This window comes from Cheilinus undulatus, linkage group 16, assembly GCF_018320785.1.
Source record: "Cheilinus undulatus linkage group 16, ASM1832078v1, whole genome shotgun sequence".
NCBI lineage: Eukaryota > Metazoa > Chordata > Actinopteri > Labriformes > Labridae > Cheilinus > Cheilinus undulatus.
In genome coordinates, this window is record NC_054880.1 from 1,197,781 (window position 1) to 1,220,017 (window position 22,237).

At 39.4% G+C, this 22,237-nt stretch overlaps 2 protein-coding genes across 3 annotated transcripts; both read right to left on the bottom strand.

Moving 5' to 3' along the window:
• Window positions 1–677: 677 nt before the first annotated feature.
• Window positions 678–8,305, bottom strand: LOC121523405. Its single transcript, XM_041808297.1, has 6 exons — window positions 8,150–8,305; window positions 5,962–6,107; window positions 3,607–3,671; window positions 1,085–1,249; window positions 875–979; window positions 678–783 (listed from the first exon to the last, which is right to left on the bottom strand). The coding sequence occupies exons 1-6, from the start codon at window positions 8,267–8,269 to the stop codon at window positions 743–745; spliced, it is 642 nt and encodes a 213-aa protein (XP_041664231.1). The 5' UTR covers window positions 8,270–8,305; the 3' UTR covers window positions 678–742.
• Window positions 8,306–8,799: 494 nt separating this feature from the next.
• LOC121523404 (toll-like receptor 13) lies at window positions 8,800–21,065 on the bottom strand. Of its 2 annotated transcripts, XM_041808296.1 has the most exons (4): window positions 20,950–21,065; window positions 15,427–17,936; window positions 12,204–12,321; window positions 8,800–9,597 (listed from the first exon to the last, which is right to left on the bottom strand). In XM_041808296.1, the coding sequence occupies exons 2-4, from the start codon at window positions 17,888–17,890 to the stop codon at window positions 9,351–9,353; spliced, it is 2,829 nt and encodes a 942-aa protein (XP_041664230.1). In that variant the 5' UTR covers window positions 17,891–17,936; window positions 20,950–21,065; the 3' UTR covers window positions 8,800–9,350. The 2 variants fall into 2 exon arrangements, with proteins under 2 accessions (XP_041664230.1, XP_041664229.1); XM_041808295.1 differs by having other exon boundaries at window positions 15,427–21,025.
• Between the last annotated feature and the right edge of the window lie 1,172 nt (window positions 21,066–22,237).

The following is a 22,237-nucleotide window of genomic DNA, read 5'->3' on the forward strand; positions in this document are numbered from 1 at the left end:
CTGCTTATTACAGCTGAGAGGCAGAAGAGATGTAGCTGTATTGTTTTTTTTTGACAGATTTACCAACAGCAGAAAAATATCACAGATTTTGAAAGTCCAAAGGAAAAGTTACATTACACTTTAGTCTAGTTTTAGTCATCTTGAGGAAAACTAAACCTAGTTTGTGTCAGTTTTAGTCATCACAGATCCATTTCTATTAGTTTTAGTCTAGTTTTTGTCATGGCAAAAAAGGCAATCAACAAATAGTTTTAGTCATAGTTTAAGAAATATGAAATTAACACTGGTGCCAGGTTTGATTTGTTTGAAGTCCCTCAGGCCTTCATGTTCACCTAGAATAAGTGCCATCTAACCAGGGCTGCCCAAAAGGGGAGATAAAGGGGGAGCTCTCAGGGGTCCTGACAATCTGGGGGGCCCATTGAGGTCAGCAAAATCATGGTCCACTCTCAAGTCAAGCAGTGATAACAATATTTATATCTGAACCTGAATATTAACCGTTTTTATCAAAGCAACATAAAGGAAATTCATGTATTCATGCTGTAGAACAATTAAGCCTTTTTAGAAGTGTAAACCCCTTCAGTTAAAACAGAAAAACTTTTTTGAAGGAGGCTAAATTTCCTACTCTTTTAAAACCCCTGCTCTAACCTTAAGTCCTTAATTTTAGAAACAAGGTCCAAACATTTTATTTTACGAGTCCATTTTAATTCTGAAATTCAGTTAAATATCGTGGATGTTTATTATGACTTCATGCTTCCACTTTTTGAACTTCGTCTTTCTCGCAGAATCCTGTGGGGAGAAAGAGAGAAAAAAGAGTTCAGTTCTATGATCAAAAGTCTCCATTTCAGAGTTTAATCAGCTGCATTTGAACATGACTCACTGTTCTCAGGCTTGTGGTGGAAGTCTGGTTCTCCTGTGAAACCCAGACAGCTGGCCTGCTTCTTGAAATGTTCCAGGACGGAGTCCTGGACCGTCGTCTCATTGGCTGGAAACCAACAAAATCAGAACAAAAACAACAATTAAAATGAACAGATTTTTAAGAAGTCAAGAAAAAGTTGTTTTTTTTAACTTTTTCACTTGTTGTTCGTACCCATCAGGTAAAGAGAACGAGTGTTGTCCGACTCCTCTTCTTTGATGCCCCCCAGATTCACCTGGGTTAGATATCTGTTTAAGTTTCTGACGGTGGTGTTGATGTTAAAGACGAGGCATCCATCACAGGTTTGCAGAGACTGGAAATGGGAGATGGTGTCTCCCACTGAGGACATAAGAAGTAAAGCACACAGATGTATAAGGCAGACTGTTTGGCTAGCTCCTGAACTCAAATCATGATAGTTTCTCATTTTTGTATTTTTAAGGGTTTTCCTATGTGAACCACTACAGATCGGTGGATAGTAGGGGGGTAAACCACCATTTTATCTAAATATAATATAGATTTAGATTCTCTGAACAACAACATTTTTCAATATCATAAAATCTGCCATGATATAATTCTGATGGAATTCAGTTGTATTTGATTAGATTTTTTTCATTCAGGAGTTTGTGATGGATATCTGATGACATTATGTACCCATTTATCACAGTTCAAGCAATGAAGCAGTTGAAGTGCTGAATTTTTATTTATTTTTTTAAGATTTATTTTTTGGCCTTTTCATGCCTTTATTAGATAGAGGAAGGATAGTGGATAGACTTGTGTGCTTTAAACCACTCAACCATCTGCATGCCCCAGGTTCTGTGTTGTTTAAAAAAAAGGCCTGTGTTTCTAATGTTCCATCTTCAGTATTGCAAGGTCTGCTTCAAATGAAAGGTAATCTGGCCACAGACTGTTCATCTCTAGCGCCTCTGAAAGCAGAAATACATGCTTAAACTTTTTAAATGAAATTGGAATAAACTCCTGTTTAGGATTAAGTACAGGGTAGGATAATAAAAGTTAAAGTTAAAAACCTGATTACAAAAAGCTTAATAAAGCCAAGTATGGCTCTGCCAGACTCCATCTCTGTCATCAGGCAAATCTACAGTGTTTGTGTCTCATTGAAGACTGTTGGGACCAATCAGCATCATTTGAGAATATAAACTACTTTTGAACCCTAACTCTCTGGAACTCTTGTACAACATAAAAAATTCAACAGATGCGGCACGTCGATCTGTTTGCGTAGTTTTTTTTTTCAGAAATGAAGCCATACTTCCTACAGCTTCGGCCTGTTTTTGTGACCGTCCGCCATGCTTACTTCCTTGACCTCTCTGTTCTTACTTGCCCTGCTGTCTGCCGCTCGCGAGAACTTTTTCTTAAGGCAAATAAATAATGTTGATGGTTTGACCCAATTGGAACCAGTTCTCAACTGGAACCAGTTGTCAAATCCCATCCCTAGTTTGAGGGATGTGAAGATAGCTCAGATAAAGACCATAAAGACCCTGATTACACTCCCAGCAAAAACCACATAAAGAGTATTAACGAGTGCATGTTTTACTACATAGGTCTGTAGCTCTGTTTTTTTTTTTTTTTTACAGCTACAGTAACTTATTACATAACTACCCAACATGAGGTAGTATTTTTTGTAGTAAAATGAAGCAGACATTTTTTGTTAAACATGAACATTTAAGGCAAAATGTTGATGTATGTTGTGAAAATGTAAATGAAAAGGCAAATATATGTAAGTAAGCCAAAAAAAAAAAAAAATCTGATTCATTATCAAAGAATCAAAAAATTGACCACAAATTCCCAATGTGATATATATGTAGCTTTCCAGATGTTTGCCAGCAGGGGGCATTATTTACATTAGAAATGTGTTTTATGTGGTCCATTTCATCTGTTTTATATCCCCCATAATTTTTCCATAAAGAGGAAATGGGTCCGGATTCTTATGAGTTAATACATTGGTTCCCAAAATGGGCCATGCACAACTGAATCCAGGACACAAGAAGAATAAGCCCACAGTAGTCACTAAAATTATTGCAGGACTGGGTGAAAAAATCTTAAAGATGTTTAATAAGTTCTTATTTTTGAGGAACTGTTCATCTTCAGAGAGCCAGATTATTAGAATCCACAATATTTAAGTTTTATGTTGTAGTAAATTCTACAAAAAAACTGTAAGCAAAATTGTGAATGACGGCGTGCTTGTCATACATTGTCATGTTTTTACATGTTCTTATCTAAGGGGTGGGGGGGTGGGGGGGGGGGTGGGGGGCATGTTTGGGAACCACTGAGTTAATAACTTGTGTGTGTCTATACTTTATTAACAGCATCCTACTCAGCCTCCATCATTTTTAAAAGGAGCTGAAAAGCCACACAGACTGTAGGAAAAAAAAAAAAAAAATATATATCTATATCTATATATAGATATAGATATATATAAAATTACCAACCTTAACTAAAAAAATATAGATTCATACAGGATATGTTTTACCTGTGGACCTCTGAAATATGGTCGGTAATTTGCCCTGGAATTTTTTTACTCCCCCAAATCACAGACACGGTTGAGTCATACAGGATTTAAAAAAAGTGGTCCTGCATGATTACTAAAAATTACCAGAGGTCATGAGTTATTTCTAGTCCCATGCAGATAGGACATAACATACCCATGGCCGGTGACAGGAGCGCAACCTCAGATAACTTACTTTGGGCTCTTGCAGTGCCACTTTGAATAGTCACCGTGACGTCTGAGCCTGAGCATGTCCCATTCCTGGGGGGGGGGGGGAGAAAAGTCAAGTTCATTCATGGATTAGAAGGGTACCACTTATTATTTATGTAAACTCTTTATAAGTCCAGAACAGTCCATCTTAACCTGTAAAATTTCTTCTTTAACAGTGTTTTTTTGTTGTGTTTCCAATATGATAAAGTGGATAAAATCTTAAGTTGTACTTTGATATCAAGAAGTTTGAATTTCATTTATGCTGTGTTTGGATGGAAAACTCCCTGGTATAGGACTTACAGTACTTACGCAGGAAAATCTGAGAAGTAATTTGTGTATGTGCGTGCATGTGTGTGGTCTTGTTTTCATGACAAATTAGCACATTTCAATGACAAGACACCTACAATATCAGGTCACTCAGAAAAATGAGGACATTTTGGATGTGCTCATTTGTCTAGGGACTTTACAGTGCCCTAGAACAGTGATCATCAGCTGGTGACCCAGGGGCCATATCAGGCCTCCCACAGCTTCCCTGACCCTCAGATGATTATCATATTCAGAAAATCTGAGAAGGAAAAAAAATATCATGCCATTTTTTTGTTTTTTTTTAATAAACAATGACATTTTGGGGTTTTTATGCCCTTATTGATAAAGTCATAAAAAGGAATGAGAGGATGGGCAGAGACATGTGGGAAAGCATCCACAGGTCACACTTGAACCTGGGACACCATGCATACACAGGGCATGACCCAACCACTCGGCCATCTGAGCCCCAGCATGCCGTTGTTGAACGTTTTTCTTACAGTTTAAATGAAACCTTCAACCTAGCAACTAATCAAGCAAGAAGCATGCAAGTTTAGTATTTTTTAAGTTGCCATGGTAAACGCATACTTAACTTAATCTGAATTAAAATTGTTTCTTTTTTGCATCAATTTTCCTCATAACGTTTTCTGAGAGTGAAATTTCCCTTTCTGTGAATCTACAAAGAAGGTCTGTTCCGTGCATGTGTTTTTGGCCAGTCATGACATAGCATGATATTTTAGCTACATATTTTTGGAGGCATGCTGCACTGCTGCACAGGGGTTAGTGCTGTGGCCTCACAGCAAGATTTTCTTCTTCTTCTGGTTTGCTTCCTGGTCTGGGCCTTTCTATGCAGAGTTTACATGCTCTCCCTATGAATGTGTGGGTTTTCTCTCTCTTGTGTAGTCAGAATCATTTCACAGGTGCATGAGCAAGCACACATGCAACCATGGGCCCAAGAGGAGGAGGTGTTTGTGCATGAACATTTTGAGCCATAAATTAAAATTAAAACTATTAAAAGAGTGTTTTTCATTCATTCTACTGTAAACCAATTACCATGTAAATCTATGAATTTTTGACTCACTCTATAATGTAATACAGTTTGTGCATTATTAGGATAAAAATATTTTGCTTCATCATGTAATAACTGATGCAAAATGTAAAAAGTTGTTACATTATGACTTTTCATAAGTGTTTTTGGCTGACCGCTGAGGTCAGCCCTACATATGTCACTGTCCGTATACTGACTGACTGACTCACTGACTGAGTGACTGAGTAAGTGAGCCTACTTCCAAGGGCCTAACATAACAAAGTTGCGTTGACTTGGACTGAATGCTGGCAGTGATGGCTACCTCCACTGTGTTAACTAGAGCCATACATACAGAGTTGCTCTATGGGCGGGGTTTACTTGTGCTGAAAGCCCTCTAATGCTGCCTCCACTGCTCTAAATACTCAGATATAGCTTTAGCCTCTGTTTAACCAGAACTGGACCACATTTCTGTATGACAAATAATAAAAACCACCATATAAGCTTTCCATGTTGGGAAAGATGTTTTTTACTCCTCTGCTGACCTGCTTTGGCATGACTATGTGATAGATGAGGGGGAAAAGGTAACATCTTGTGTGAATGCTTGCAGACAACGGCTGCTCATATAGCGATTAGCTCTGACTAAGTCATGGCAGCACTTTATCAAAACTGGACATTTCTTTATTAAAACAAGTGAAGACAGCAACACTAAAAGCTGTCTGTAACAGAAATGGTGTTTTTGCTCTTCTGCCAACCGGCTTCGACGTGTGTGATAGTTAAAGGGGGGAAGGGTTACTTGTTCTGCTAGCTGAACATTAGCGTGGCCTTAGCCAGACCAACACATTTCTTCATCACAGATAGCGCTGAGAGCAACACAGAAAGCGACAAGTCAGGCATTTCAACAAGCATCCCAGATAATTGCGGTCAGCCATATACTATGTTTTTACCTAGTCTTGTTTTGTTACATTATATATCTTTATTTTAATGTTAATTGTTGCACTGTTTTATACTCACATCAAGTTCCCTTGGCTCATTAAAAGAACACTGGAGTCTGATGGCGCCTGAGAAATTTCCACCCAGGAGCTGGTGGTAGTTTTCAGGATGGCTTTAAATAGGTCACCATCAGTGTAGCCCATGATGAAATGCATCTTTCCGTGCAACTGCAGGAAGTCAGACACAAATATCTGATTAATTAAAGAAGAGCTTAGAGGTGAACCTTTACAGGTTTGTGAGGCTGAGAGAGGATGAAGGGGAAAGCTTTCTAGCCTTATGTATATATATATATATATATATATATATATATATATATATATATATACATACCACCCTAACCCTAACCAAAGAAAGGTTTATGCCACAGCTGCCCTAAATAAACAGCATTGGTAGTTACCTAAATCTTTTTTTTATGTTTCTGCAATGGTCAATACACCAGTATGTAGAAGCTCTTTAACCCAGATGATATTTTTAATGCTGAAATATAATTATTATTGTTATCCATGAATTTTCAAATTCACTGATTTACAAAAAAAACTGAAAAAATAGTAAAGCTCATTATTAGTTCTTGATTAATATGTCAAATTATAGTTATTTACTTATTTACAGAGAAGCCCAGTGAGTCGGCTCAAATTTGGGTGAATTCCATTTGAAATCCCTCATTGCTGTTCAAAATGGTAAAACATGGAAAGCTCACTGAAAATGAAAGAGATTAAGCACTTCAAGATGCTGGGTGGTCTCTGAGACAAATATTACAGGTGGTCTAAATATATATATATAAATATATATATATATATATATATATGTGTGTATATATATATATATATATATATATATATATATATATATATATTCTTGTTGTTGACAAATATAACCTCTTTCAAAATGAAAATCACTTTTATTAAAAGAGAATTACTTTTATTATTAGTAATGTTAACACAATGGATGGATGCACTGTACTACTAGCAAAGTAATGTCAGACTTTAAAGCTAGGCCATGATGTGCACACAAGTCAGGATGTCAGAAAAGAATATGGAAGAAACTATGGCACCTATAGTATTTTGGAAATTTAATGAAAAATTGAATGATTGTGGGAAAAAATACAAAAAATGGGAGAAAAGTGGCAAGAATGTGTTAAAAATAGTAAAAAAAAAAAAAAAAACGGGCATAAATGTGTTAAAGGTGGCACAAAAGGACAGAAGGTGGCAAAATGGTTGAAAAGTGGCAATACTGGTCAATAGTGCCATTGAAAGAATGGGTTAAAAATGACAAAGTAGACTCGAAGTGGCAAAAACCATTTTTAAAGAGTTGCAAGAAATGGGCAAAAGTAGCAAAAATGGGTTAAAGGGAGCAAAATCTGGCAAAAATTGAAAAAAGGGTAAAGAAGTGTTGCAAAAAGATGTTGCAGTCTGGGCAAGAAAGGGGCGAAAGTGGTGAAGAAAAGGTGACAGAAATGGAGGGAAAAGGCAAGAATGGGATAAAAGTCACAAAAAACAGCAAATGAATTTGAAAACTGTGGATTACAAAAGTGGCAGAAATGGGTGAAAAGGGCAAAACTTGGGTAAAAATAGCAAAAAAAACCACACACAAAAAAAACAAAACGTGCAATTATTAATGAAAAAAGTGATAAAAGGGGTTTTAAAGAAACACCAATCACTAATTCTGTTCACTAATAGTTGAAGACTTATTAGCTCCAAAATAGAAGTAACTGTTAGTGACGATGCTAGCACTAATGCTAATGATCCAACACACGTGCACTGATATCATCAATAAATCTAAACTGGGGAGGGCCAACTCTCTGGGCATTTTCAGGGACTCAGACAATTTTGTGGGCAGGTGTTCAGAGGTATACCGTGATTTTGATACCCTTAAATCCCTACTAAATCCTGATTTAAGATCAGAGTGAATATTATTGATAGGTAACATGTCTCCATATAGCACAGAATATTGGTATCCATGTGAATCTTCAAAACTCAGGAATAAATAAACTCTTGCTCCATTTTGTGCCTTTTTTGCATTATTATAATGTCATAATGGAAATCATTTACTTTTTATGAAATGGTTTTTGACCTTTCATAAGGTCAAAATCAAAATCAAATCAATAATCAAAGGTTTCAGAGGCAGGGGCGTCCTGTAAAGCTGCAAACTGCTTCAAAACTTGAATGCAAATATTTGCTTACAGACAGGCAGAAAGCAGCAGAGGGCTTACCACTGATGGATCATCCAGAGTCAAAGGCTTGAGCAAGGATTCACATTCGTCAGCTGCGAGAGCCGAGCTTCTCAGGAACAGGCCCACTGCCAGGAGAAGAGAGCTGAATCGCAGGTCCATGATGTTGGGCTTTAGAGTAAAGAATCCAAGAGTCCTTCAGCCTTTATAGAGAAATACATGGCATCGTCCCCAGTATCTGGATGTTTCCACTATTTACAAATAAGGGGGTTTTTGGTCAACAACAGAGTTGAGCAAGACATATTTAACTGAAACTCTTTTTCTCTAAATATCAATCATTTACCATTACGTTGACTCATCCTGGACTGCTCATGATTCGCAAATATAGAGAGTCCAATTAATCAGGACCACCTTAATCCAACCAAACCCAGCCCCTGACTCATGGACACACATTTCAACATGTCAGAGACCACTAGCCCTTATTTCCCAAAACTGCAGGCTTGGCATTAGATTTTTCAGTCTGTTTTTCACTTCTGTCTCTTTCTCTCTCAGTTAGAAAGAAAAGCAGACTCAGGAATCCGGTGTGGTTTCCATCTTTAAGTGTTCTTCAGCATTGTGGTGGAGTGAGTGTATGTGTGTACAGGTGAAAGTTTGATGCAAAGTTGAAGTTGCCACGGTGATCAGAGACTGTCAAGGATTTTGTAGGTTTATTGAAGAAAGCAGATCAATAGAAGGCAAGATGTTACTATCTTTCTCTGGGTTTGAGCAGTCCAAACACAAGGCTTTAAATTGTTATCGAACTCATTGTAACATTAACATGTTGCGTACATTAAGCAAAAACAGGTAAAACTGGATCTAAACATGGTGATGGCTAAACTACAAGATGCAGACAAGGTAATGATTAGCGGTATTAGAATCAGGTATATCAGCATATCATAATGGGGGACAGGAATGGGGGTAAACTGAAGCGAAAGGTGCAAACAATTTTGGATTTTATAGAAAATCTGTGCATATTTCTAATTGTTTGATGTCACCAGTTTCAAACCAGCACATCTAAAAAGTCTTCAGAGAAGTATCAAGGACATTAGAGCAACAGTGTGGCATGTAAGTCAACACAGACAGACGCGTCGCAAAATATGGTAACTATAAGCTTCTGTGATGTGGCTCCCATTTCTTTCTTTTTCAGCCAAAGGTTACAGATGAACAGTTATATTTTCTGCTGACAGTTACTTCAAGTCCTGGGTTATTTATCTGGAGCCAGGCCAGCAGTGAGTATGTCTCTGCCATCTGTAGGAGCATCTCCTGTTTGCAGAGCTCTCTGGACGTTCTGCCAGAAGACTCCTGTGTGTTGTCCGGCCTTCGGCCAGCTCAGGTAGGTGCGCTTCTTCACCAGCTTCCTCATGCGGTAGTACGGAGACAGCTGCTGGTCCGGGATCTCCTCCAGAAACAGCAGAATCAGCACGTCCTTCTTCTCATCGAACAGACGGAAACTGCAACAACATGCAAAGGACAAATTACTGTTTAGTCATAAAAACAGAATGAAGATGTTTGACTAAGCTCACGTCTTCTATGAACGACTCTTTATTCTCATTTAGGAACTAAAGCATCAGGATTTCTTTATGTAGAAAATGTTAAAATTAAAGGTTCTTTGTTATGATTGAACTTGAACTCAAAACATCTGATTTTTATTTCAAAAAGGATTAGTGTAGTAACTTTAAGCTTTAGTGTTATTTATATATAACTTTTTGAGGGGTTAAACTGTTTCTGCTAATGAAAATAAAGAAATGAAAAGGACTTCATTCCAAACAACATCTCTCCAGGTTACAGGAAATCTTGTGCCAGGCCCATGCCCCATCTCTATCTTCCCAGCTGACCCCTCCTTGACGGACTCTCTGAGGCCTGTTCAAGTAGCTGGGTCCCATCATCCAATATGCAGGGGGCTAGATCAGGCCCAGCAAAGCAACCCAGGTGTCCGTAGAAGCACAGCTTCTGCTCCTGTACCAAGCAGCTGACCCTTCCTATTCTCTGAGCATGTCAGCATTAAACGTGGGGTCCTACCTAGGTATCCAAAAATGCATCTAAGGGAAAGACGTCTGGCTGGCATCTCTGTCCATCAGTCAGCATCCAAGCCTCACAAAAGTCCAGCAGGACCAGGATGACTAAGGACCAAAAGACTCTGACTTTAGTTCACATACTCAGATGCTGTGAGAACCACACTGGGGCCCGGCGCAGGATTCTTTTCTTTATCCTGCTCCCTCCTGCTCTTGCTGGATCTCTGACCACTACCACCACACACTCATAAAAGAGCAGCTGGGAGCCAAAGACTGATTTAACCCACGTTTAAGGCTTCGCAAAAGTCATGTCAAGGTAAAATTTACCAACCTTGTATACACAAAATTTATCATAATTTAAAGGTGAAATTACTGATCTACGAAAAGTTTGGGCATCTTAAAAAATGCAGTGTGATCACTTCCATCAGCTCTGCAGAATACGTTTCCAGTTGTTTTCCAGCTCTGTCACCTACTGTCGCGAAAAATGCATTCACAGGCAGGATACAAAAATTAATGTTGTTGGACCGACAGCAACTTTTTTGTCCTCCCACAGCAAGCCAAAGGCTCCCACAAGATTTGCATTGGGTACCATGGCACCAATTGGATCCCACTCCCAAAGCAGCCCCTTACACCACGCCACCTTGCCTGGCTGCCGCAAGTTGAGAATCCTGACTGGCATTTGCTGTGATTTCCTCGTAACCTGGTAAGGAGTATCCCAAGGGCTGTGCCACACTTCTTTTCTTTTATGCACAGCTTGTCTAATGGCTGCAGTTTCAGGAGTGCGCCCCCTATGCTTTCTTCCATTTATAGGTGTCTAGTTTAAAGGCATGGGGGTGCAAACCCAGTCTCCCAAGGCTTTTAAGGCCAGGGATGCCACCCCTCTTTCAGCTGCCCATAACCTTGCAGTCAGTGCATACAGATGTCATCTAAGTTTCTTTATTCTGGGCAGTGGCTGCCTACAGTCCATAGCTAATGTGAGGCTGAAGTGTGCTCTTCTGTATGCTAACACTGCCCACATTCAAAGGCCCTGGTATTTAAATGTACTTTCCCCTAGACCAGGTTCAAGTCTCACTTTCCCACACATCATTCCCACTCCATCTCCCTGGTTTCCTGATTTTATCTGAATAAAGGCATATTATCCAAACTCTAACTATGAAAAAAAGACAACCATGTGTCCACAGTCTGCTCAGACAGGTTCTTCACACTGACCTAACCAGGCTGGTTTTCGAGTTTGCTTCTCCCTTCAGATCTCTCTAAAGACATGCCTGATTTTTTGATGGTTCCAGTTTTTCCTGTTGTGAGGAATGTTAAGGAACATTGACTTCATATATGATCTCTTTTCTTGATCTGCATGTGCAAGGTCCAGGACAGCAAAGCACACAGTTTGTGGGTTGCTACTCGATCAATACAACAGCAGGTTATGAAACTAGGGTCTAAAAAGTGCAAATCATTATTTACTCACCAGCTCATACTGAGACAACAGCTGTGGACTCTGACCCGGCCTGGACAACAACAGCCGATGCATGGAAATGCACAAGTTTTGCAAAGCTGTAATCTTAACTCATGACGCTAGTCTGAGGATCTTTGAGTTGGCTGGATGTCTTTAGAGATGCCACAACTACATGTTTTTGGTCTGATTCTGATTTCATATACACTATATGGACAAAAGAATTTTGTCACAGCTTTTAATCATTGATGTCTGGTGTTTCAATCAGACTCATTGACACAGGTGAATAAAATCAAACACCTATGCAGTCTCCATTTGCAAACATACGTCATACATAAAGACCAGACCTGAACCTGAGCTTCCCTTGCACATGAGGCATGACACAACCACTGGGCCATCTGTCTTCACATTTTTAAAAAGTTTCCTTGACCAGATATTGTCTTTCTCAGCAGACTTGTTGCGTGTCATTTGTGATCGTTTACCCTTGACCATCCTGGATCATGTATCAAAGAGGACTTTTCCCCTGATTAATGCATTACTGAGTTAAATAAACATATATTTTTAGGAGAGGGGGGAAAAAGGGGGCCGACATTCTCACCTGGCCATCTGGAACTCTTTTGAGCACCACTCACTCTGCAGGTAGCTCCGGCTGATCACACAGATGGTCTTCCTGCTGCTGTAGATGGCATCAATGATGTTCTCCATGATCGGTATACCTGCAGACACAGTCAGGATCATGTGAGAGGAAAAAGTGGCTCAACTGAATCAAGATGAATCCCAGAAATTCAGAGCTATTCAAGATTGACCTCTGTCTTATTGTTGCATTTTGATATGGCAATGGTTTTGTATCATTTTGGATTTTTGTAGTGTAATCAACTTCCTGTTTGGATGCAGACCTGCTTATTTTGAAAGAAAATAAGAAACTTTGGGTAGATTTTAAAGGGAAATGAGACACTAAGGAGCAGTATGGACTTATGTTACATCACTCTGGGTGCTGGGAGACGCTGCAGTGGCATAACCATAGTGTGCTGAAAGAGAAATAAAGCATGCAATTAATGCAACTTAGAAAAATGCACATCACAATTAATGCACTACGTCTGACAGCCCTAGAATTACAACACATGTCAGATACGTGTTGCATTTTTTTATCAAAAAGTCCCCACAGTCTTACTGTTTACAGGAATTATTTTAAACAACTCTAACCGTTAAGTCATGTTTATTTCTCACATTTCATGGGAGTAGTCATTAGATGCTCAGGCACCGTGCGGCGACTGAACTAAGCATCACACCAAGCAAATACTCCTAGACGGCAAATTAGGGATGTGAAACTCCAGTAGCAACAGTGAGTCTAGTAAAATGCTTTCACACATTAGGTCACGCTCTGAAGGGGAGAAAACAGAGAAGTGAAAGAAAGTGGAAGAAGAGATACGAAATAAAGAGAAAAGCTGATATGAAATGCTGGCATGCAGATCATTCAGAAAGTATTCAGACCCTCTTCACTTTTTCAGTGTTATGGTGCAGGCTGATACTAAAATTCATTTTTCTTTCATTCATCCCACTGACATAAATACATTCACTCGTGTGTTGGCAGAAATGACAGCCTGGAGTCTTTATGATTATGACCTGACAAGCTTTACACACCTGGAGTAGGGAAATTTCTGCCATTCATCTTTGCAAAGCCATATGAATCAGTTTGCTTCCTACACTTATACAGTAGGCTTTCATTGTCAACCTTTATTTTTTGGTCTGTATATTTTCATTGCCCTTATTTGTAATTTTTCCCCCTTCATTTTTTTCCCACATCAATTTTTGCTGCTTTCGGTGCATTTTTTCCACTTGTTTTTGCCAATTTCTGCCTCTTTTATCCTGCATTTTGCAATTAAATGTCACTTTATCCCTATTTATGACAGCCTTTGCTACTTTTTGCTCATTTTAGTCAATTTTCACTCATTTTTTGCCATTTCTTGCATGTTTTTTCCCCTTTTCATCCAGTTTTTGCCTCTTTTATCCTGTCTTTTGCAATTTGAAATTTTCCGGTTTTTTGCAACTGTTTGCCACTTTTTGCCCACTTAAGCTGCCTTTTGCCAAGAAATGCCACCTTTCCCCCATTTTTGCTGCTCTTTGCTGCCTTCTTCCCAATTTTCCATCTTTTTGCTGATTTTTGCCCATTTTGGTAACTTTTCACTCATTTGCTGTCACTTCTTTATGCCATGTTTTTGCACATTTCTACCTCTTTTATCCTGATTTTTGCAAATAAATATCACTTTAGCCTTATTTATGCCAATCTTTGCTGCTTTTTGCTCATTGTAGTCACTTTTCACAAATTTTGTCACTTCTTGCACATTTTTTCCTCTTTTTATCTGGATTTTGCCTTTTGCAATTTGAATATTACCCTTTCTTGCATTTTTTTTGCCACTTTTTGCCCACTTAAACTGCCTTTTTCCATTAAATGCCACTTTCCCTTCATTTTTGCTGCTCTTTGCTACTTTTGCCCATTTTAGTAATTTTTCACTCATTTTTTGGCCACTTCTTTTGCTGCTTTTTGACCAGTTTTACCACCTGTAACACACTTTTTTTGGTCATTTCTAACTAATTTTGCCACTTCTTCTCTTCTTTTTGACCCTTTTCACCCAGTTTTTGCCAAATTTTTGCCACTTTATGACCATTTTTTTCAAGCTTTAACTTATTTTTTTGCCACTACAAGCCATAGTGGAAATAGACTGTGGCTCCTGTAAAGGTATTTTTTTTTTTTTTAAATAATTTGGCTCTTTGGTTAAGTGTGGTTCAGTAACACTGTCACTGTTACCTGCATAAACAAGTTGAGGCACCTGGCTGCATCGTTTACATCCTCCCAAATGTTTTTATGATGCTGACATGGTTGCAAACGTCAAGGAATAAAAAGACACCATATTCATATTGATAAACTTATAACCCTCTAAATTTCTATAACCCTGAAAGCAGCATTTTATGCAATAATGTGCAGAACCTATTGGATACACCAAGCAATATCTGCAAATCAATATAAGGAATGAGTGAATCAGATAAAAACACTAAAAACTGCACCTATGAAGTCCAGGATGTGGGATGCATTCCCAACCTAATCAAATTCATGTTTTTTTTTTTTTTTTTTTTTTTAAATCACGGCTATGAGATACAAAATACAGTTTTCTTTGTTTTTATCGATGCAATTTTTTTTCAGCAAAGATTTCAGAAAACACCCAAAATATTTGTTGTTGAAATAATCAATTCCACTGGCCTAAAGTCACTGCCATATCCTATCAGTTCAAACAAGGTGTCCCCCACAATGCCTCTCTGCAAACATGGAAAATGGGGATTTTTTTTGTGTGTGCAATTGTCCTCTGAGTGACAGGATCACAGAGGAATTAACAGGATTACATATTCCTATATTGCAATGGTAGTAAAATGAAAATAAATGGTTTTAATGATATGGGGCCAAAAAGGGCTCAAGGGTGAAGACCGTCAGTTTTGTGTCAACAGAGTGTGGATGCTGAAATTCCAAATTTCATTAAAAAATGAACATTTTTGTAAGATTATAACTGCCAAAATGAGAGCAAAAATGAATAATGAATAATAGAAAGACCCTAAAAAGGTTATAGGAGGGCCTAAGGGTTAAATGACTGCAGTATCAGGCTGCAACATTTACTAGTCCCATTCATACTCATTCATACATCACTGTGCCAGCAGGGGAGCAGTTGGGGTGCAGTGTCTGACTTCTGAGGCCAGGGAGCCACAGCCAACCTATGGCAAAACAAAAGGCATATATATTCAGAGTGAGATTGGGACAAACCAACAGTGCTCACCTGGTTGGAAGTCTCTGTGGTGCAGACACAGTCTCCAGCCCTGCTCTCCCTCCAGCACTGGAAGCATCTCTCTGTAGACCCAGGCCTCATCCTCAACATTGTAGGAGATGAAGGCATCGTAGAGGTGAGGAGCTCCTTTCCTCCCCTTCCTTTTGTCATAAAGGAAGGCCTGGAAGAGGAGGAAGGCATAGACGATCTGCCACCTCAGGAAGTGGTAGATGAAAGAGGTGAGGAGAGTTAACATGACTAGAGAAGAGCTGGAAATGTAGCAGAGGAAGCCAACGTCCATCCAACAGGACTTGACATCAAAGTCCATCAGTTTGGTTCCTTGCTTACTAGGAGGAAAGTAACAGTCATATTGGTAGGCGTTGACCACCTGAGTTTGATTAGTGCTCTTCACCCACTGGATGAAGCCGCTGTTGAGGCAGTTACAAGTGAAAGGGTTACCAGAAAGATCAAGATATGTGAGTGCTGGTAGAGACTGAAGGACTGTCTCGTCAACAACTGTAAACTCATTTTCTGTCAGTTTCAACCAGCGGAGCGAAGACAGGTTAGCTTTGATTAGAAAATCCAAAGATCGGAGCTTGTTGTTGGAAAGATCAAGAGCTTGCAGGTTTGTTAATGGCTGCAGCAGTTCAGGTTTTGGATTTAAGATGTAGCTATGGGTAATCCGTAGACTTTTCAGACGAGGAGTGTATGTAAATGTGTCTGGGTGAGGTGTCCCAGTGAAAAAATTTTCAGATGCAAACTGCTCTAAGTATTGCAGACCACAGAGCAAATTTGGTGAGATAACTACAGTCCATTCATTGCTGTTGTAGATTGAAAGGATCTTCAAAAAAGGCAAGAAGAGGAAAGGCGGGTCGTTGTTAACTTCATAGCTCAGGTTGTTCTCTAGTATTGGGAGGTACATGGTCAGATTTTGAAGGTTTGGCATTCCTCGGAAGATGTCTTTGTCGAGAGAGTATGCTGCTAGGACTAGAGTTGTAAGATTATGAAGTCCATAAAATGTCCCATTCTTTTCACGGCAGACCATCCCTGATTGTATATACAAAACCAAAAGAGATGGCAGACCCTTAAAGTCCCCTTCGTCAAACTCCACAATTTGATTCATGCTCATCTTCAAAATGTAGAGTTTTCGCAAACTAACTCTGAAAGTATCACCCAATCTTATAATTGGATTTGAGTCCAGGTTTAAGTACGTCAGCTCGCTCAGGTCTTGAAAAGCGCATCCTCTCACGACTGAAATACGATTTTTATCAAGAGTGAGCCGCAACAACGATGTCAGATTCAGAAAGTCGCCACAACGTAACTCTCCGATGTCATTGGATCTCAGGCCGAGGCTTATGAGCTTGGAGAGGCCTCTGACAGCAGTTGGCACTGTTGTCAGAAAGTTGTAGCTTAAACTCAAATACTGGAGCTGATTCAGTGGTCTGAGCGAGTTCTCGGACAAGCTGGTCATGACGTTGCTATTTAAAGCTAACTCAGTGATTTTAGAACAAGGCTGAAGCAGCGTGTCGTTTAAATTGTAGATGTCATTCATACTCAAATCCAGTCTTGCCAAAGACGGCATCTGGCAGATGAAGTTGAGCAGACCATTTTCTAACCATTCTGTTATGTAAGAAGGCCAGACATACTCCAGGGCAAAGGTGCTCTGAAAAATCCTCTTGTGCATTTTAAAGCTAACTTCAGTCCCACTTAAATACAGAATCTTTAAGCTCCTCAGATAGTTCTTGTCCACCACATACCACTCAAAACCGGGGCTGCATTTGGACATGTCAAGAGATTCAAGGAAACCGAAGACGTCTCTTGTAATGCGGAAGTTTTTCAGTGGATTCCCATTAAACCAAAGAATTCTGAGGTTGGATTTGTTAAAAGGCATGTCATCGGTATCAAAGGAGGTGAACCTGTTCAATCCTGCGTGTAGCTCATAAATGTTTGGGAGCTGTAATATACCCACGATGTCACTAATTTCTTGAAGCTTGTTATAAGCCAAAATTACTTTCTTTAAACTGTTCAGGGGCTGAAAGGCCTTTGGGGAGATGTACTGGAGCTGATTTTTATCCAGAGACAGGTTCTCTAATTTTGACAACCCCTTAAACACGTCATCTGACAGCATTGTGAGACTATTAGTACTCAGGGAGAGATTTCGTAAACAAACTAAATCTTCAAATGCTCGGTCATTGATGTGTGAGACTGAGTTGAATTCCAGTGCTAGATCAAGCAGCTTCAATAATCCACTGAAGTATGTTCTGTTAACCGTCACAATCTGATTGAAGTTCAAATTTAGAGATGTCGCGTTTTCAGGAATGTCATCTGGGACGGAAGCAAGGCCACGATTGTTGCATATGACAGAAACCTCCCAGACATATTCACTGTACTCGATAGAGCAGTTTCTCAATGTGTAAGACAATGAGGGGTTAAAGTTGAGCAGGACAGATAGAAGGAAGATGGGGTGGAGAAGCATGTTGATCTTCAGGACCAGCCCTGTTGAAGGGCACCTCTTTATATTCCTGTAAATTTGACATGAGAGTGAAGGACAGGCATCAGAGCTCATGCTTTACTGTCTGCCCCGTGGGCCCACCTACACCCAAATCTACTTTTGGTTCTTGGTTGCATGAATAAAGAAAGGGGGTTAAAAGCGATCCAAGGCACACCGCTCTAGACACATTTCCAGTGGGCGCAGTTGCTCTCCTTCGGTCCGAGCAAACCCGCAGTGCATCAGTGCGTGGCACAGTCGTCTATGTGGAAATTGCAGGCTCCATGCACCTAAGAAAAGTGGAGCCACCCCAGGACCCAAGAGAGAAGTAAAAGTGGCCCATGCTGTCAAAAATCAACATAGATTTTAATTATTTCACTGATAAAACCCTAAAAAGTCCTATCTATGCTTTTCTTATCAAAGACCTGTGTATAACATACTTAGTAACTGCTTTATCCTGGTTTAAGTCAATATTTGCAAATTGAATTTTGGCAGCCTCAGAGCAGACAAAGCCTCGTGCCCCCCTAAGATCTTTGGCGCCCTCCTGGGGGGTCGTGGACCCCAGGTTGGGAACCAATGATTTAAGTAAATAATAGAAATGAATGACAGCAAAAATATTATAATGTTATAATATAACATTTTATTAAAAAAGGGGTCAAATGTTGATTTAAAGCTGACAAACTAAGGCCATGCTACACAATGTGACATAAATCTCAGACTGGAGGATGACAACACCCTCTAAACGCCACCGAATCACAGACTGCGATATACGCTGGTATGAAATAAGTGTCTACGCTTCCAGTGGTGTGGTAAATAATGAAGCAAAGCAACAAAACGGTTGTCATAGTAGCATTTAATGTTTGTGCTTCAAGATTTCCCTCCTTGTTGAAATCCCACAAACATCCCCGTTTTGGCGCCGTCCCCATTCCAATGCTAACGTGTTTGTTAGCACTAGTGTTGTGTTCATTATTTCTTATTTCTTGCTACATTCCTTTTGGTTGGTGAGTAGGGTGGCCATATGTCCGGCTTATGGCTGGACAGTCCTGAATTTAAATGCCTTGTTCAGTGTCCGGTGCAGCCTCAATCCGGACGCTTATTTTTCCTCCTTTTGGAGTCGCACCTGAACGTAACCCAGCTTACTGCCCATTGCTCTCTTTCTCTGCACATCAGTCCAGTGTTTGTATGTTAAATATGAACCAGGTAATGTTTATACAACGTGGACCAAAAATAAACTTTACCTGGCTGTCACACATTAGTAAATTAACCCTAAAGGTAGCTACTTTTGGAGATCGGTGTCATCCGTGATCAATGAATGAAACAAGTAAAGACGATGTATATTTTGAGGTCATTTAACAAAAGATGATAACATTGAAGTAGAAACTTAAGAAAGGCCACAGAGAGGAAGAGAAAGACACAAAAAGGATGAGCTGCTGTGTGTGAGGGAAGGGGAGATGTGCAGGGGTGAGTGTGAGGGGGTGTAAGGGGGGCAAGATCATCTGGTTTATATTATTTTAATTTTGAGGAGAAAACCCCAATAAAACAGATAGCTAATAAAGCGGGATTCATGTTGTGATCAAAATAATTAACCCATAGTGATCACTTTTTTTTGACAAATGGAAATTAAAAATATCCGTATTATTGCAACAAGGAATATGATCATTAAAACAAAGATGATGTTACCAAGAACTTTGCCTTTTACATACAACTGACTTGGGCTAAATAACCTTTAGTTATTTTAAGATACTTTGAGGATTGTTAAGTGAGTATGTTGGGGGTCCTCATACCAGAGTGTGCTTAGGGCCTCTCTTTGGGCAGGGGCGGTCCTGGACCAAATCATCCTTCAATGAATGGAGTATCTCAGAATCACTGTATCATGATACTGCACCATCAGCATAATGGACAAAATTTTATTGTAGAGGGGAATACACCAGAGTCCTGGTGCTGTGAAAATGGCCACCCTGTTGGTGAGTGGATGAAGGCTGTAGCAGGTGACACATAGTGAGATGGTCCTTCTAAATTTCTGGCTGTATGTAGGAGTATGTAGGATGTAGGAGCACCGTTATAGAGCCACAACCAAAAATATCACCACTGTTTGTCATCTTTTCCCAAAACCACACAGTGTATTCTAGGCTTTAGTCACACTCCCAGTAAACATTAGCCGTGTATGTGTATGAATGTATGCTTTTTTATCTTTTAGAGATTTTGCAGTCATTTTAATTTCAATATGAAAAGAAAGACTCTGTTTTTCTGCCAAATGATGGAGCTAGCAGCTAATGTATATAAGGAGTGGGACTTAGGATTGACAGAACAAATGCTTGCTATGTAGAGTTAGCGAACACTGGTATAGTATACATTTAATTTTAGACATGTTTTCTGACTTTGGTAAACTGATTTCAAGCACCAAAATAATCTGACCACATAAGTGCCGGCTTTTCTCAAGCAAATCTAAATTGTTCAAAAATCAAAATTGGGCCTCAGTGCTCATAAGGCTGAGATTGTGCTGAACATTTTTATATAAAACACTCAGGGATTGGGTTATTTTCAAGTACCTTAAAAAGAAGAATTAAAAAATAATGTATAAATCAAGGAATTACCCTTAGACCTCAGAGGGTTAACTCCCTCTCTGTGGCTTAAACAAGGAATGATCCTCACACTCAGCTGATTAGTGTAACTGTTCACAGGTGTGTAAGCCACAGCTGACAAAGGTCCTGAAGAAGGCCTAAGTAGGTCCCACAGCATCTGCTTTTTAAAAATGTGGTTTGCCTTGTAAAATAAAGCCCATTTATTTACACACAAAGCCTACAGTGTTCCTTGGATCGCTTCATAAAGGACAGCTGCAGTTTTGAAATTCTTCAACTATAAATTTTAGGATTAAACCACTTTTTTCACTCATGCAACCACAGCTTCACCAGATGAACTAAGCAAAGAGCACCTGTATGTGCAACCACAGAGACCCAGCACCACTTTGACTCCTTTGTCCTCCCTTTTGGTTTTTGTTCTTAACATGGAAAACTTCATCCAGTGCTATATCATTATCAAGTACTCACCTGACTCCTCTACAGTTCCAGCAGGCAGAGAGCCTCTTTCCTTCTGCATTCCTTTACTGAGAAAGTGTGTTTTATAATCGCTGCACTGCTAGCGCTCAACAACATGCAGAGATAACATCAGATGCATAACAGGAAAGAAAAAGGGGAACAGGCCTGCAGAGCGCTGTAGTGTTACTTTTAAGTAAAAAATAGAACTACAAGCAGCAACAGAATGACCAGCAGTGGCTCCAGCATAGATGAGTTTCTCAGTCACAGTTTTAGGCGTGTAGTTGTTTTCTCAGTTTTATAAATAGGTTGGCATGTAAACAGCAGACTACGCTAGCTACAGCAGAGCTACATCACTGGTAACAGTTTTCTAAGACTCGTTTCCCAAACTCTTCCCTCTCAAAACATGAACACAAATCTAAACCTCATTTATCAAGCTTATTTCAGAAAACCTCTGACTCTGTGGTCCATCCATCATCCATCCATCCATCCATCCATCAATCCATCCATCCATCATCCATCATCCATCCATCCATCCATCCATCCATCCATCCATCCATCCATCCATCCATCCATCCATCATCCAACCGTCCATCCATCCATCCATTCATCCATCCATCCATCATCCATCATCCATCCATCCATCATCCATCCATCCATCCATCCATCCATCCATCCATCCATCATCCATCATCCAACCGTCCATCCATTCATCCATCCATCCATCATCAATCCATCCATCATCCATCCATCCATCCATCCATCCATCCATCCATCCATCCATCCATCATCCATCATCCAACCGTCCATCCATTCATCCATCCATCCATCCATCATCAATCCATCCATCATCCATCCATCCATCCATCCATCCATCCATCCATCCATCATCCATCATCCAACCGTCCATCCATCATCCATCCATCCATCCATCCATTGTTGCTGTTGTTATAGGTATTATTATAAGTGTTTCTTTTTAAAATTATTTATGTCATTGTAATATCAATAATATTATTGTAATAATTAGGATTATTATTATTATTATCAATAATTAAAGGGAAGCTGTAGGGTTTATATATTTAAGCCTTATCTTAAAAACTTGATTTCCGTATTTTTACTCATCCATTTTTTTGTTTGTTTTTTTGTTTTGGTGTTGTTAATTTTTTAATTCTGTCTTAAGTTGTTGTTGTCTTTGTAGTCATTTTTTTTCTGAATTATAAAAATCATTGTCTTAATTATTTGACTTTTCTTTTGCATGCTGGTTTTCTAACAGCTGGAAAAAAAACAACAACAACCAAAAAAA